Here is a 15,945-nt window from a genome sequence, read left to right as displayed (position 1 = left end):
CTTCAGGCCTGGGTTGTGGAGGATGAGACCAAATGTCTGACAATTTTTCCCATCTCTATTTCCTATTCTGGTTAAATGTTAGGGAGCTACTTTGTAGTATGGCAGAGTGCCTGTGTTCAAGCCCAAGGGGCTCCCACTTCTTTGGCCCTGATATTCATATTTTGGCCAAAGCATTTAAAAGGTGAGTGGCACCATGTTTTCCCTACTTCCCACTACTGGGGCAAAAACCTCTGCCTCTTGCTTCCCAACTCCACTTCTATGCAGTGATCCCTGGAGGACATTATTTTTAGTGGCTGCCTAAGATTCCCATTGTTGTGTGCCTTGTTTCCTTGCTTTGGCTGCTTGTGGGTGGGATGGGCCCTTGGATTCCCCCATAGGTGTCCTGTCATGGAGACCTATGTTGGGAGTTGTGTTTCATGAATTCTTCTTCCTTCTCTTCTAAGGACACTCAGGTTAGCTTGGAGGGATGCCTACGGATAAGAAGTAGTGTTGTTTCTGTTGCCAGTTGCAGCACTGGTGTTCCTGAAATAGGGATGATGTTGTCCTGAGTGTGTTTTGATGCTGGGAAATGTCCTGAAGGGCCCACCCCTGAGTTCAACCAGAGTTTATCTGACCCCTCTGTGTATGGGCATCATGTGAGCATCATGTGTGGGCACATTGCCTGACTGATGGGACCAGATGATGTTTCCATGCTGGTGAGGAGTGGTCTGCCTGTTTTGGTGCTAGTTCCAGCTTTTACAAATGCTGAGTTTTTGCCTATCATTCTATGTGACTATAGAATATGGCAGATGTCTTGGCTGGCAATAGTAACAGTGTAACTAGAATATATGATGGTTTGCCCAGGAAGAATCTGGTAAGCAAAGCTAGACAGTGTGTGGATAAAACAACAAATTCTCCAAATAGAAACCTTTTGAGAAATATTACTCTCTCTCTCTCTCTCTCTCTCTCTCTCTCTCTGCATGTGTGTTTCTAAAAAAGAGAAACCACTGTTGTGCTCTTTGTTTTTCAAGTATCTCCTGCAACCCAGTCATTATAGAAAATATCCAGAGGAAACTGATAAGTGAAACTGATCCACTTATCGTGTTTGTCCAAGTCCAGTTATTTTTTTAAAAAATCAAATTTAAAAAAAAACACACAAAAATTATAGGCTGGAGAAAGAAAAGAAGGAAGAAACAAAGGATTCTTAGATGATTTTGTATTCAGTAATCCCAGTCACTATTCTCAGCCTAGAGAGCAAATAGAGGTACTTGTGTATTTATCTGAACAATCAATGCCACTGCATCTTTTCAAAACAGATAGCTGCTGGTTTTCATATGCACACAATATTTTTGTGGTCCATTGAGCAGTACAGCATAGCCATACTCCAAATAATGTTAAACTCTAATCCCCAACAGAGGTTTGAAAAACTGCCATGTCCATGTCACCCATTATGAAGCTCTCTGTGGCACACATTACAGGGAAAAACAGACAAAGGGGCTTTGAGAATGGGAGTCCTATACCACAGCCCTAAAGGGAACTCATCACTCCTTAAGTTCCCAGCCTCCTTTCTTCCTCTCCCAGCTGCAATAATTATTCTGGAATTTGCAGATAAAAGGAGGAAGTTCCCAAAATCCAAGTGCTGTGGTAGAAGATATAAGGCTCTCTTTACCCCCTTTTACTTCTCTGTTGCTCATAAGCTGCATCAGGTAATGATAAAGTTAGATTCTCATAGGGACAACTGAATTGAATTCATCATTCTTATAGTGTTTATAGTGGGAACAGGATTTAATTAAATTCACACTTCTAGGAGCGCGTTCCCACTATGAAATAGAGAGAATTGCTGATTGGTGTAAATGACCCTCGTTCCCATTTAAAACCAGTTCCTGTCACAATGTGAACAATTCCTGTTGCGATAAAGCGAAGCAAAGGTGAAACCTCCATTTTTCCAGACAGTAGTTTGAAAGAGGTTCTTTTGAGAAGAATCGATTCTGAAGCGAGTTCAATAAGTGGGAACGACAGATCAGAATTGATTCATCCTGGAGGGGAGGGACTAATGGCACAGGAGTGTTTACCATCCCTCCTCAGTTTTTGGCAGATCCACCATCCCCCCCCCCCCCGCTCAGTGCTGCCTTTGTACTTGTGCTGGTGCATTTTTTAAAAGTGAAATTGATAGAATATTTGACTGATTGATCAATCACCCAGAGCTGATTTGAAGCAGTGCAACTAGTGGGGACAACAACCACGCCAAAAAAAGAGAGATTATACTGGGGTAAGAAAAAGATCCGCTTTGATAATGGGAATGTGGAACCTTTTGGAACCAATTTGCAACACGGAGCGAGGGCGAATGGGGAATCGGTTTAAACTGCGATTGGGAATGAGCCCTAGGAATGTAACTCTGGGGGCTAGAACTGGACTCCCTGGAAGTAAGGGCTCCAGTGTCTTTTTGGTCCTCCCACTCTGTTAGTCTTCCTAGGCCAGGGGTAGGCAACCTTTTTGAGCTGGGGGCTGGGTTGCTGTCCCTCAGACAACTGGGGGGGGGGGGGCGAAGCTGGGGGGTGGAGCTTCCCCCCTCCGGGGGTGGAGCCGCACACGGGGGTGGAGCTTCCACCCTCTGGGGCGGAGCCGCATGCCAGGGCGGAGCTTCCACTATCTGGGGCGGAGCCACATGTCAGGGGCGGTGTTTCCACCCTCCGGGGGCGGAGCAGCATAATAATAACAATATTTGCAAAAAGCTACTAGGCAATGCCATAACACAGGAAAAATGCATGCACACCGTCTCAACCCAGAAAAGAGCAAGCAAGTCCATGTGGGGGGATTTTGCAAAGAGAATACCAAAGGATAACAACAATAATAAAAGCAATATTTGCAACACGGAAGTGACTAGGCAAGGCCACAAAACAGCAAAAAATGCATGCCACTGTCTCAAACCACAAAGGCACAGGTAGTATAACCCCCCTCCCCCAATGACCAAACCTCTCACCTGGCTCAGTGGCTGTGTCTCTCTCTCTCTCTCTCTCTCTCCTCCCTCTCTTTCTCTCCCTTCCTCCCTCCCTCTCTCTCTCTCTCTCTCCTCCCCTTCCTCCCTCTCTCTCCTCTCCCTCCCACCCTTTCTCTCTCTCTCCTCCTCCTCTCCCTCCCTCCCTCCCTCCCTCCCTCCCTCCCTCTCTCTCCTCCCCTCCTTCCCCCCGCTCCTCCATTTATAGGAGGGAGGGCGGAGCCAGGAGGGAGGTGGGCGGAGCCAGGAGGGAGGCCTGCTGCGGCCGCCGGAGCGCCGTTTCAGGGCTCTGGCTGCCGCAGCGGGCCTTCCAAAGGCCCGGTGCGGCTCCTGGAGCCCCGTTTCAGGGCTCCGGAGGCCGCAGAGGGCCTTCCAGGGGCCTGCTGCGGCTGCTGGAGCCCCATTTCTGGGCTCCGGAGGCCGCAGAGGGCCTTCCAGGGGCCCGTGCGGCTGCTGGACCCCCGTTTCAGGGCTCCGGAGGCCGCAGCAGGCCTCCTAATGGGTGCCGCCATTTTGAAGGACAAAATGGTGGCCGGGCGGCGATTTTGGCGGCAGGAGGGGCCGGCGGAAAGGCGCCCGTGGGCTGGATCCGGCCTGTGGGCCGGAGGTTGCCGACCCCTGTCCTAGGCTAATATTAGCTGTTTAGGTGTGTATACAACCACAGATAGTTCACATATGCTGCTTGGATCTAGATCAATGTAAGCATGCTTAATGATATGAGCCTCAGTCCCTAGGATGCCATTTCTCAAAGGGTTGCTTGAGAAGGCTGTGGGGCTGTAACAATCCTCTTCTATGGCTTCTAGTCATCTGATCTTTTTTCTTTCATCTGTGCCTCTTCAAAGACCCACAGAAAGAAACTTGCTGGGATTAAAGGTCACCCATAGTTTCTTTGAAGCAGAGGTGTTTGCACAGGGGCAAAGAGCTGGCCATCTACTGAGTGCTATTTCATTCCTCAGAGCCCTGCAAGGAACTAAATGTGTAAGACTTGCTGACTTGAGAACCCAATTAACAAGAAAGTCGAGTTAAAAGCAGCCTAATTGCAGCTAGCTCAAGCTGCCATGCATATTTCACTATTTGTATTTGGAAGCAGAATTTTTCTCTCTCTCAGAAGTGGCTGTCTGTCATTCATGCTTTCTGAAAAAAGTCAAGTGCTACCCTTTTATTTATTACATTTTAAAAATCCAATCCTTCCTCTAAGAACCCAGGCAGCACCATAAACACAGCAGACACACTCAGAAAAATAATAAATAGGCACTGCTTTTCTTTTCTCGTCTCAGTAGAATGTAGTTCCTTGGTAAACTGTTATTCAGAATAATTCTGTGCATACCTACTGAGAATTAACCCCCTCAAGTTTCAGTGGGATTTACTGCCACATAAATGCGTGTATCATTGCAGCCTCACTGAAGTCCATCAACCTATGTGTGTGTGTTGCTAGAGGGTTCCCTCTAGATGTTGAAACCCCTATGCACCATGGAAGAAACTCCTACACAGCTATCTTTTTATCAATAATTTTATTTATAAGACAGGCATAAAAGGAGCTGAGCTGGATTGTCAAGAGAGCTATTCTATAAATGGTTAACAACAATACTCAGCTGTTGTTGTTTTAATATGAAAAGCATTTAGGTAGACTTCTGGTGTTTAATTTGTTCCATTCAGATCCTCTTCTTTATTTGGTGTTGATTAAATATCAATTAATAAGAAAAAGGAATAGCTGACTTTTAATAAGTGTGTGTACTTATCCGTCCAAAACAATATTCAACACAGGCTGCCTGATTAACTGATGCTGATAACAATGCATAATCAGCTACTTTGTCATGGTGTTACATTCAAGGATGTTTGGGTGTTTAATTGGCAACGGTGCAAGATAGCCTATAGCAAGTTAATTAGATACTAATTAGGCCTCCAAAAATACTAATCAAAAATACTAAGTGGCATTTAATAAGTATGTTAAGTATCCTTCTTAACGTTGGTTATCTCATTTGGCAGCAATTAAATTCCCGAACTTCTTTGGAGTAGATTAAGAAACAAGTTTTAATGTTTTAATTCAATTTAATTAATGCAAATTTGAATTAATTACAATTCAGAATTGAGCATACAAGGCGAGGCTCCCTTATATCTTAGTAAATATATTTTAATAGATGAGTTTGAAGCAATGGTAATAACTATTTTTTAAAGAAAAAAATTAAGTCTTATTTTAAACAGGGATGATCATGAAATAACAATACTTATCCACAGTCAAAGTATTATGCAACTGGGGGTCAAATACCCTTGATGACACTCCATCTACAAGCTGATCAAATTCAAGATTGTGATGCATTGTTAAGCAAAGCAGTGACGCAAAAACTCTTCTACTCTGAACACTGAGTTGCCATTTCAGTTTGGAGCACACATTGCACTAGTAGTTTATTACAATGCATTCACAGACCATAGTGGACATGAAGATAAGTGGTTCACATAAAGGAGTCTAGTTCAATACAGTTGCTAGCTGTGGAATTATATCATTTAATTGGTGTTTGGTACCGAACTACGGGAAGACAGAAAAGAAAGCTGGAAGCAAATGCAGCCCTATGGACATCTTCATGGTTGCTTGGGAGGAGAGGAGACTAGACTTGCACACTCCTTTGATTGTTCAGAAATGGCTACTGGGGAAGAAGGAGGGCCCTGTGGTTTCATACCGTGGCCTTTGTAAATCTCTGCTGTGATAAGCAAGGTTGGAAAGGCTGGAAGAAATCTGCAGCCAAGGCAACAGTAATTGGCTGACCAAGGAGCAACCCCAAGCCATGATGAATGCCCCTAAAACAGGTAATGAAAAGAGACAGACAGAAGTACAGAATGGAAACAGCATGAAGAAGGCTGTGGTAGGAAGCCACAGAGCTTCTGAGGAATGAATGATGTGTATAAAATCTCATCACACTTAAATGTTGCTTATGGGGGCCTCTGATAGTGATGTCTGAAACATATTTTGCCAATTGTGATTCATTTAGCCTTCCTGAGACAAAATAACCACTCACTTAGGCCTGTTACAGACAGCCAAAATAAAGCTGCTTCGAGTCACAGTGGAGGTATGGTGTTTCAGTGATGCATGCGTCCTAAGAGTCCAGAAGTCGCACCAAAGCCATGCTCCAGCCCTAAGGAATGGAGCGTGGCTTTGGTGCGACTTCTGGACTCTTAGGACGCATGCATCATTGAAACACCATACCTCCACTGTGACTCGAAGCAGCTTTATTTTGGCTGTCTGTAACAGGCCTTAATGCCTGTAAAAGGGTCCACAGCTAGTTCGCATCTCTCTTTGTTACTATAGAAAGTTTAATTCTGGAACCTTCTGACAACAGTCATGTCTCTGCCTGGTAAACCAAGGCATGTTTTGGCTCAATCAGTAGGGGAGCCTACAGCTCTTTCAAGTGGAACTACTTTTTCTTTGCCATTATCCTTACCTTGTAGCCTTGGTTGATCCCATTGACGAACTGGGGACTGGGAGGGTTCCAGGTGAAGCGAATGGTGGTGGAGTTGGTGGCCTCAGCCTGCACATTACCAGGGGACACGGTGGGAACTGTGAGAGGGGAAGGTGAAAGGAGGCACCTCAGCATGAGTGGATGGGAAGCATGGTCACTGGAATGGACATAATCTATGTGGTTACATAGATGCCCTTTCAACCCAACCAATTCTAGACTGAGAATCAAAGCTCTAATTGCCATGCTGGACTCCTGTCATCACCATCCTGAACAGGCTCCTCCCCTCATAAAATGTTGTATGTTTTTAGACATGCAGTGCGTGCAGTGGAATTCCAGAGTCCTCTTCCTCCCTGCTTCCCCTCATATCCCAGTGTTGCAACTTACCACCTTGGAGAGTCCATTCAGTGACTCTGGAACTGTAGACACCCAAGCCAGCACTGTTGTATGCAGCCACCTCAATCTCGTAGTTGGTCCAGATTATCAGATCCTCAAGCAGCAGGTTGTTGACATCGGCATTAGTGATGTTTCTGAACTGATAGCCAACAGGCAGACCAGCCAGGCAAAATCTGGCAAGGGACAACAGGAACAACATCAGGAAAGAACCACAGATATCATACAGCAACCTGCTGCCTTTTGAGTTTTAACCCAAGAAATTGATGATTTCAACAGATGTCCCATACCAAGCTCTACTCACATGTAGATGGGTCTATCCAGCCTTGTGCAATATTCACTCACCTGATGATGTAGCCTTTTAGGATCCCATTCTGGTGATTTTCAGGTGGTGGTTGCCACTGTATCATGATGGACTGGTTAGTGCGGCCACTGGCAATGACATTCTGTGGGGGTGCTGTAGGGGGTTCTTCAGGGAGGGACACCCTGCCGAAGGGAAGATGATACTAGAATCATGTTTGAGGGCTGGGAATGAGTTGGCTTATACTCTCAAAGTTGTATCTATTAGTCCTTACCAAATACTGCCAAACCCAGCCATGATCCTGTAAATCCATTGTTTCCCTACTGCATGCACATGTAGCCCTTTCTCACTGTGTGCAAACCTTATTGTACACACTCAGAGGCATTGTGTTCACTCAGCCTCTTTGAGCCATACCTCAATATAAGATAGAAAGCAGGTATCTGAACAGGCTAGACATAAGATGCAAAGCTGGTAACAAACCCAAGTCCTGCCTTCTAAATAGGCCATAAAGCTCTCTTCCTCCCATTGTATAACCCGCCATGTCATTAGGTCACGCACTACTAATATCATCCCTGCTGCAGCCCAAACCATCTTCACATCAAATCATTATGAGCCAGGACAAATATTCATGGGCTCATTTCATACTTGGCTTTTTCCTCTCCAAAATGTGCCCTAGCACATGAGACCACCTTCAGTGTCATTCCCACCTCCCTGTCCCTCCCAGCCCACATTCCAAGAAATTAAGTCCCTCCCATCTTGCTACTCATCCCAGGATGTGCCCATCTCACCTCTCAGTGTCCTTGCTGAACTGGCCTTTGCCCACATCATTGACTGCACAGAGTCGGAACTGGTATGAGCGGGCAGGAACCAATCCTCTTATCAGCACTGAGGTAACTTCAGGGTCCACACTGGCCATGAGCACTGTCCAGGGAGCATCTATGAGACACAGGGACAACATTGGGGAAAGTAACCAAGGGGCATCAAGAATGATACTGTGGGAGCTACCTTCTTCTTTGAATTATTCACTTCCCACTAGTGCGCTTTTCTTTATGCAGGATTCCCATAGGCTGTATTTTGCCCAGAATTATCCAGATTTTGTGGATGTAGGTCCCAAATTTGTCAGAGTATGTTTGTAAGTAATAGGGAGAATACCATCCTTCTCAACCTGTTATCTATTGAAAGAATGAATGGATGAATGGGAATCCCCAGGGCAGGGGTTGTGGGGAGGGATTTGAAGAAGACTGCCTCTGGGACAGCTCAGGAGGAAATGCAAACCACAGACTGTAGGTTCCCTTCTTCTGAAGGGCCATTTCCCACTGACTTTAAGGATAGCAGCCAAATCTGCCCTCAGCTGCATGCAAAAGAGCACTGCTGAATGAAAGATATTGTGGAGTTTGGGATGGGAAAGAAAATCAGAGGATGCAGAGTAAATACAGGCTCATTTACAATTTGGAAGCAATGGTGGAAGCAGATAATTTGACACAACGGTAGTGTATAAACCTTGTGGACATACTACCAAATATGACTGAGCAGAACTTGGATATGGTCCTTTTTTGGCCTACAACTTGCACAAGCCCCCAAACAGCATGGCCAATTGCCAGATTGGTTGCGGGATTCTGGGAGTTATAGTCCAAAACAGGTAACTCTTACAAGCTCTGGAAATACATTGAAATACATTGCAAGGTGAAAAGGTTTTTAGAATCAGCCTTGATTTGAAACTAGCCAGGAAATGCAGAAGTTTGGCCCACTTCTCTGGATGCCTTGTTGCCTCCCACCCCATCCACTCTTTCCCATATAAGGTGACAACAGTCCACCTCTGGCTGCTGCTACAAGACCACAGGGCTGACTTCTCTGGCTGTGCTTAGCACTCTCTGTATGTCAGGAAGATGCAGTGCCTTACTATTCTCGGAGACCTCAAGGATGTAGCGCAGCAGTGGGCTATTCCCATCAAAGGGTTTGGTCCACGTCAAGTTGATGGCACGTTTCTCCACAGCACTCAACATGGCAATTGGGTTTTCTGGTGCATGGGGGAGCTGCCTGATGAGAAAGAGGGTAGAAGAAACCAATCTCAGTAGCTGTTAGGACAGAAGACCCTTACAGAAGGAGTACCACTCATTGGAAAAGAAGACACTGGAAGAGTGTTATAGGAGACCAAGGCCACTTCCTGCATTGACACAGTCATTATTGCCTGCACATTATAAACAGTAGCTCTGGATTTCATAGGACTGGCTTGGCCACACGCTGAGTCCAGTCAGGAATAATGGGAAGTGAAGAAGCAGGGAAAGAAGCAGCCAATATACTTGGAGGCCATGTATTCCAGCCAGCCAACAGTGCTCTCCAATGCAGCAGATAGCAGGCAAAGTAACATTAAATCCCAGAGAATTTCCAGGCTCCAAAGTTGTATCTATCACACATTCAGGTTGCTAATTACATGCAGGGCAAGAAGTGTGCGATCTATTCCAGTATGGTGTGACTCCATACTTCAGAAGACCATCTTAATGATGTGGTCCTAACCACAGTTTTTGTGCCATAGGAAAGACTCACACAATTATGTTATTTTGATGCATGTTCCTGTAGCACAGGAATGAACAACAGTGAAAGTGCTTCCATGCAGCTAAGAATCTATGTGAGGGGTCCTTGAATAAAACAGGTTTGCCATGACATGGGGAAAACTTTGGAGTTGCAGCCTCACAAGAAGCTTCAGAATAGATCTTCTAAGAGACAGAGAGAGAGATTGAGAGGAAACTTATGGAGATCTTAAGAGGTCAGGAAAACATCTGTGCTCAGTTTGTGGCAACAAGGCCATTCCTGAAACATTTAAGACAAAATGAGTGCATTGCTTAGGAGAATGTGCAGTCTCCTCTTTGGGAGCCTCACTCATTCCTCATCATTTTTCCTTCTGTACATCAAGATTGGTTGTACTTCAGACTGAAGCTGTTTGTAATGCTTGCCTTCAAGAGCTTTTTCTTACCGGACTCGCAGATGAGCACTGCGAGAATCATTGCCTCCTGCAGACACCACCCGACAGGTGTAGGTGCCAATATCACCTGACCAGGTCTGAGCAATATGTAAAGTGCCTGTTGTGTCCAGCCGCAGACGTGGCACATTCTCTACATTCAAAGCTGCACCATCCTTTTCCCACATGTACCTATGGAGAAAAAAAAATAAGGCAGGTCAACAAAAGTTATCCCTCTCCCAAATTTCTTCCTTTCTCCCTGGGAAGCTATGAGAACATGCAGGAGTTCTAACTGCTCCCCTCCCAAAGGGAAACTCCAAGTCACTAAAAGTTGCTCACCTCTTACAGCTATCTACAATTTCCTCATTCTAGAATAGTTCTTCTCTTCTTCTAAAGCAATAGCTTCCCAACATAGCCTTTTAAGGATAATCTCATGCTCTTGTCAAAATTGTTCAATGAGGAGCTCAGTAATGTAGGTGCCCATGCTTCCTTGACAGATAGCTTGTTCACAGCTAAATTATCTTCCCCTATAGTTCCCACATGGGCAAGAATGTGTTGGGTGTCTCGTAGAACAGTACTTCTCAGGCTTCCTGATGTGGGGGACTGGCAACCCCCCCCCTCATGTGCCAGGGAGACATATCATAATTGCTTACAATTGTTGCCATTTTTCCTGGAAATTCCACAGGAAAACTCTGAGACACATCTCAATAGATGTTTCCTTTATCATTGTGCACATTCTCTATAATAAAGCAGCCATACACTGAACCCTTTGAGACCTGTCTCTGATTTCTCCTTTGGATTCTACTGGGTGCTATTTGGTTTTTGTCTTTTCTGTTTCCTGGAAACTCATCAAAAACTGACAGTAAATGGCTTGTGGATTGGTACCAGTCCACAGATCAACACTTTCAGTAGCACTCTCCTAGAACACAACCTCCATTTGTATAGCCCACACACCAAAGAACCAAAACAATTACAACAATATTCTGCACCAAAATGTCCTCTAGGTAGGGATGCCATATCCCGCCTGTAGGCGGGACAATCCCTGTTTGGGCGGTGCCACCCTGGTCCCGGTCTGGTTTGGCGCCAAAACCGGGATGGCACCACCCATGGCCACCTCTGCCCCCGCGCGCACCGCGGGGTCCTCCAAGGCCTCGCTGAGGCCTGGGAGCGCTCTCCATGGTCGGAGCTCCGGCCGCGGAGACGCTCCCTCCCAGGCCCCAGCGAGGCCTTGGAGGCGGCTCCGCAATCGCAGAGTCCTCCAAGGCCTCGCTGAGGCCTGGGAGCGCTCTCCACGGTCGGAGCTCCGACCGTGGAGACGCTCCTTCTCAGGCCCCAGCGAGGCCTTGGAGGCGGCTCCGCAATCGCAGAGTCCTCCAAGGCCTCGCTGAGGCCTGGGAGCGCTCTCCACGGTCGGAGCTCCGACCGTGGAGACGCTCCCTCCCAGGCCCCAGCGAGGCCTTGGAGGCGGCTCCGCAATCGCAGAGTCCTCCAAGGCCTCGCTGAGGCCTGTGAGCACTCTCCACAGTCAGAGCTCCGGCCGCAGAGACGCTCTTTCCCAGGTCCCAGTGAGGCCTTGGAGGTGGCTCCGCAATGGCGGAGTCCTCCAAGGCTTCGCCGAGGCCTGGGAGGAGGAGGAGGCTGCTTGCCACCGCGGTGATGGTCGCGATGATGGGTGGCCCCCGCGCCCCTTCCTGGCCTGAGAGGAGGCCGAGGCTTCCTCTCAAGCCGGGGAGGAGGACAAGGTTTAAAAATGTAGGACCTTTTTTTTTTAAAAATTTCCTGGCCAGGAATTTTTTTTAAAAAAAGGTCCTACATTTTAAAACCTTGTCCTACATTTGTCCTGGTTTGGAGGTCCTCAGGTATGGCAACCCTACCTCTAGGGAGCAAACAGGGCATTTCCACCATGTTTTTGGCCTCCATGAGCCATTATAGGCCCAGGAGAAGCTTTATTTTATGACAAGAAGTGCCACAGAGGTGATTTTTGGTTCACTTCCTGTTCTAAAACAGCCCTCTCCTGGACATATAATGACCCAGTCCTGCTTCCCAAATTTGGTGAATTTCCTTCCACAGCTCTAAATTGGACCTGGTGGGGCCTTAGGACTCACTAAAATGATCGGGGGGGGGGGGTCTGCCTGTGACTTGCAGGATATACTTTCCTCAACCCAATACAGGGGAACAACAGGCCTGGGCTAATATCCTGCATATGACCAGGAGAGGGAAATAAACACCAAAATTGTCTCTCACATCAAGTGTTAGATAACAGCTTTGGAATCCCCCCTCCCCCCCCAGATATATAAAAAGGAATGACTGGGAATGAGCCCCCAGTCCTGGTGCCCTCCTGCTTTTACTCTGCTAGTTCCTGGGGCAAAATGGATGCGTGTCCTGGAATAAGACCCCCCACCATGTAGTAGAGTTCAATAGTATATATGAGATTCAATAGTATATATGTGGAGCTTCCTTAGCAGACAAGTCAATGCAAAGTCAAAATCCTTCAAAGTCAAAAGTATGAAACCACTGCTCCAAATCAGTGCATGAACCACTCTAAATCAAGGCTAAGTGTATTTTACCATTGTGATGTGTAAACACATGCTATGTTCTGGGGCACAGAATTAATATCTGGGACCTCTCAGCTTTAACTTTAAAAAATGCAAATAATTGGTCATCTTTACAGCTCAAAAATAGATTAGGGAATGTGTGGCAAGGGTGAGCAAAACAGTTATTGTACAATTCAAAGATAGGGCTGTGTTAGACTGGATCAGTATGCAGGCACTTCAAAGGTGCAACAAGATCCCTTTGCAGTCACTGTACGAGTCATGAAGGACTCAGTTCGCAGCTTGGGAGTGCTTCTGGACTCGTCGCTCCAATTGACATCTCAAGTGGATGCGACGGTCAGAAGCGCTTGCTACCAGCTTCGGCTGATACGCCAGCTGCGACCCTACCTGGACCGGAGGGACCTTGAAACTGTAGTACATGCTCTGGTAACCTCTCGATTGGATTTCTGTAATGCGCTCTACATGGGGCAACCCTTGTACCAAAACCGGAAGCTTCAATTAGTGCAGAATATGGCTGCGAGATTGGTTGCTGGATGTTCCAGGGCAGACCATATAACACCTATCCTGAAAGATCTCCATTGGCTGCCTATTCGCTTCCGGGCCCAATACAAGGTGTTGGTAATTACCTATAAAGCCCTAAATGGCTTGGGCCCAGGGTACTTGGAGGACCGCCTCTCCCCATATAATCCACCCCGCACACTCAGGTCAGCCGGGAAGAATTTGCTGAGGGTCCCAATTGTGCAATATGCAACGACCTCACAAAGGGCCTTTTCCATCTCGGCCCCAAAAATGTGTAACAACCTTCCTGACGAGCTCCGTTCCATCACCTCCCTGGATCTTTTCAAAAAGAACCTTAAGACCTTTTTCTTTCACCAAGCTTTCCCCCCATGAGATGTGATATTATGCCATTCCCCTTACTTTGAAGTGATTTTGTAATGTTTTTTGGATCTTTAACTCAGCTGGCTGTGTAATTGTTTTTAATATGATACTTTTAAATTGTTTTTATTGACATGTATGTATTTTGATGTTGGAATTTTAATCTGTACGCCGCTTTGATCATTGCGGAAAAGCGGGATAAAATAAAATTTATTATTATTATTATTATTAAAACCTCTTGTACAATGCTCTCCCATTTCTCATGAGGAGAAGCAGAATAAATTATGCAAAACAAGCAAGCATATGCATAGTTTACACAGGTTGTGGAATTCAACTGCCTTTTAAAAAAGTATAATCAGTGTGGTGTACACATACAAAGCGATCTATTGAGACTTCTCCTTCTCAGCACTAGCATCTGATGTCTGTCGTAAGGGCGTTATTGCAGTCCAAAGAAAAGGTTCATCATGACTTTCTTTCTCCACACTAATGAGTTTTGCCTCAGCATCATCCCTAAGCTTGGCACCAGGTGGCAATGCAGGCCCATGATTGTTCTCAGGTGCTTTTAATATAATCTTTCACTGTCTATGCTCTTAAAGCAAGTGAGGAGGTGGCTGGGAGATTCCTGATTATGCCATATTGTAATACACCCAAGATGGATTTCAGACATGCAATTCTGATTGTTTTCAGAGAACAAAGGTGCTCAGAGACTGGTTATTCCTTAAAGCACAGGATTTATACCAAGAATGGTGCCAAAGTGTACAAATTGAAGGTATGTTATCAGGACCCAGGAGATTAGTCTTTTCCAACAAGAGATGTCCAGAAGAAATACATTTTAGCTCACTTCATATATTCCAGAGCTAAACTCTGGCACTGAAAACAGGTATTAGAACTGAGCACTGTGTCTTATCGAGATATTAAGAGCCTGTGGCAGGAGCGTTTATTCATCTACAGCTTAAAAATATATGTACTTCTACCACTGTCCAGGGAGAACTGATCATTTGTGGCGACTGTTTTCTGGAAGCTGGCAGAATCACCCTTCTCTAATCATACTGCACTATCTTTCTCTCTCCACCTTTGCTTCCACATCTTGTGTGCCAAAGGCTATCACCCCCTTTAATTGCTTCTGCCCTTTACACACCACCTTCCTTCTCATTCATCTCACCCTAGATGAAATAGAAACTGTTATGTACCGAACAATTACACTGGGGTCGTGGGTTACTCCACAAGTCATGGAAGCCTTGGTTCCTTTGATAACACTTTGGTCCTGAGGTGGGTTGGTGATGCGAGTCCGGGCTGTAGACCAAGAGAAAGAGAAACATGTAGACACAATCAGACTTTGGAGTGTAACATCACAGAGCAAGAGAAATGGTTCCTCAGCCATGCAAGCCGCCTCGATTGCATTTTGTAGAGAGGCGGGATATAAATATATTTTATTAGTTATTATTATTTTTATTAGCTGTTAACCTGCAAGGTTTGACTGAGGACACCTTTCTTTCTGGTAAGACTGGAATGAAGTTCTATGGGCGTTATTGTCATGTGGTCACCTCTGTGGTCATAATAACAATGAAATTATCTTATTTCACAGAAAGATAAAATTATGAATAAGGACTAAATGCTCTTTTGTTCATCCCCTTTGCTACAAGGCAAAACGAACATACACACTCCTAAACTGTATGTATTCACACATTAGTGTCACTAGGAAACATGTGGCATACTGCACTTTCAAATCGTAGCATGTGAAACATTCCCCCTTCCCTTCCACACTGCAATGACTATCAGTATCAAATGACATTCATTTAATTCCCTCCCACATGCACGGTCAGTCCAACACCACTCATCAGTTGTCACACAGAAGACATTTTCATTAGATGCAACCTATGTTTCTGCCTATCTCTGTACGTCTAGGAAAGTTACATTCCTGTAATTTGGTATGGGTAGCAGCTAATGTATAGCAGGACTGAGAAAATTATGAACAAGTACAGGTAAAACATTTCATGTATAGAGGTTTATGTTTAGGTCAAGAAGCAGCTTAAAAACTATCCAGCCAACTAAGCATCCATCCAATACAAACATATTGACTCCTAGATAGAATATATCAGAGCTGGTGCAGTGGTTTGAGTGATTCTGGCTATGATTCTGGAGACCAGGGTTCAAATTCCCATTTAGCCATGAAAACCTACTGGGTGACCTTGGACAAGTCACTCTCTCTCAGCCTCAGGCGAAGGCAAAGGCAACCCCCCTCTGAACAAATATTGCCCAGAAAATTCCATGATAGGTGCATGCTAGGGTTGCCATAAGTTGGAAATGCCTTGGCAACAACAAAGATGGAATAAGCTTGTTCCAGTGTACAATTCCAAGGAAAGATATTACTGGCCAGCAGGGGGCAGTGATTCACTTCGACCCAGTGTGTAGAGGACCTAACTACAATTGCTCTATCTTTTAGC

General features: G+C 45.6%; 1 protein-coding gene across 4 annotated transcripts in view; it reads right to left on the bottom strand.

Moving 5' to 3' along the window:
* The window catches only part of LOC149322348 (protein sidekick-2), a 418,672-nt gene that overhangs the window by 61,287 nt on the left and 341,440 nt on the right, over window positions 1-15,945 (bottom strand). For all 4 annotated transcript variants that reach the window (XM_089540122.1, XM_089540139.1, XM_089540131.1 and 1 more), the window contains exons 12-18: window positions 14,692-14,794; window positions 10,089-10,265; window positions 9,018-9,154; window positions 7,906-8,053; window positions 7,162-7,302; window positions 6,811-6,992; window positions 6,409-6,524 (exon numbers count right to left, since the gene is read on the bottom strand). In XM_089540122.1, coding sequence (XP_089396248.1) covers window positions 6,409-6,524; window positions 6,811-6,992; window positions 7,162-7,302; window positions 7,906-8,053; window positions 9,018-9,154; window positions 10,089-10,265; window positions 14,692-14,794 — 1,004 coding nt within the window. The remainder of the gene's footprint in view (window positions 1-6,408; window positions 6,525-6,810; window positions 6,993-7,161; window positions 7,303-7,905; window positions 8,054-9,017; window positions 9,155-10,088; window positions 10,266-14,691; window positions 14,795-15,945) is intronic.

The sequence above is a fragment of the Sceloporus occidentalis genome, unplaced genomic scaffold, assembly GCF_023333645.1.
Source record: "Sceloporus occidentalis isolate IW3139 unplaced genomic scaffold, rSceOcc1.0.p SCAF_1, whole genome shotgun sequence".
In the NCBI taxonomy this organism is placed as follows: Eukaryota; Metazoa; Chordata; class Lepidosauria; order Squamata; family Phrynosomatidae; genus Sceloporus; species Sceloporus occidentalis.
The sequence above is the reverse complement of the archived record's forward strand: the minus strand, read 5'-3'. Positions and strand labels throughout refer to the sequence as shown.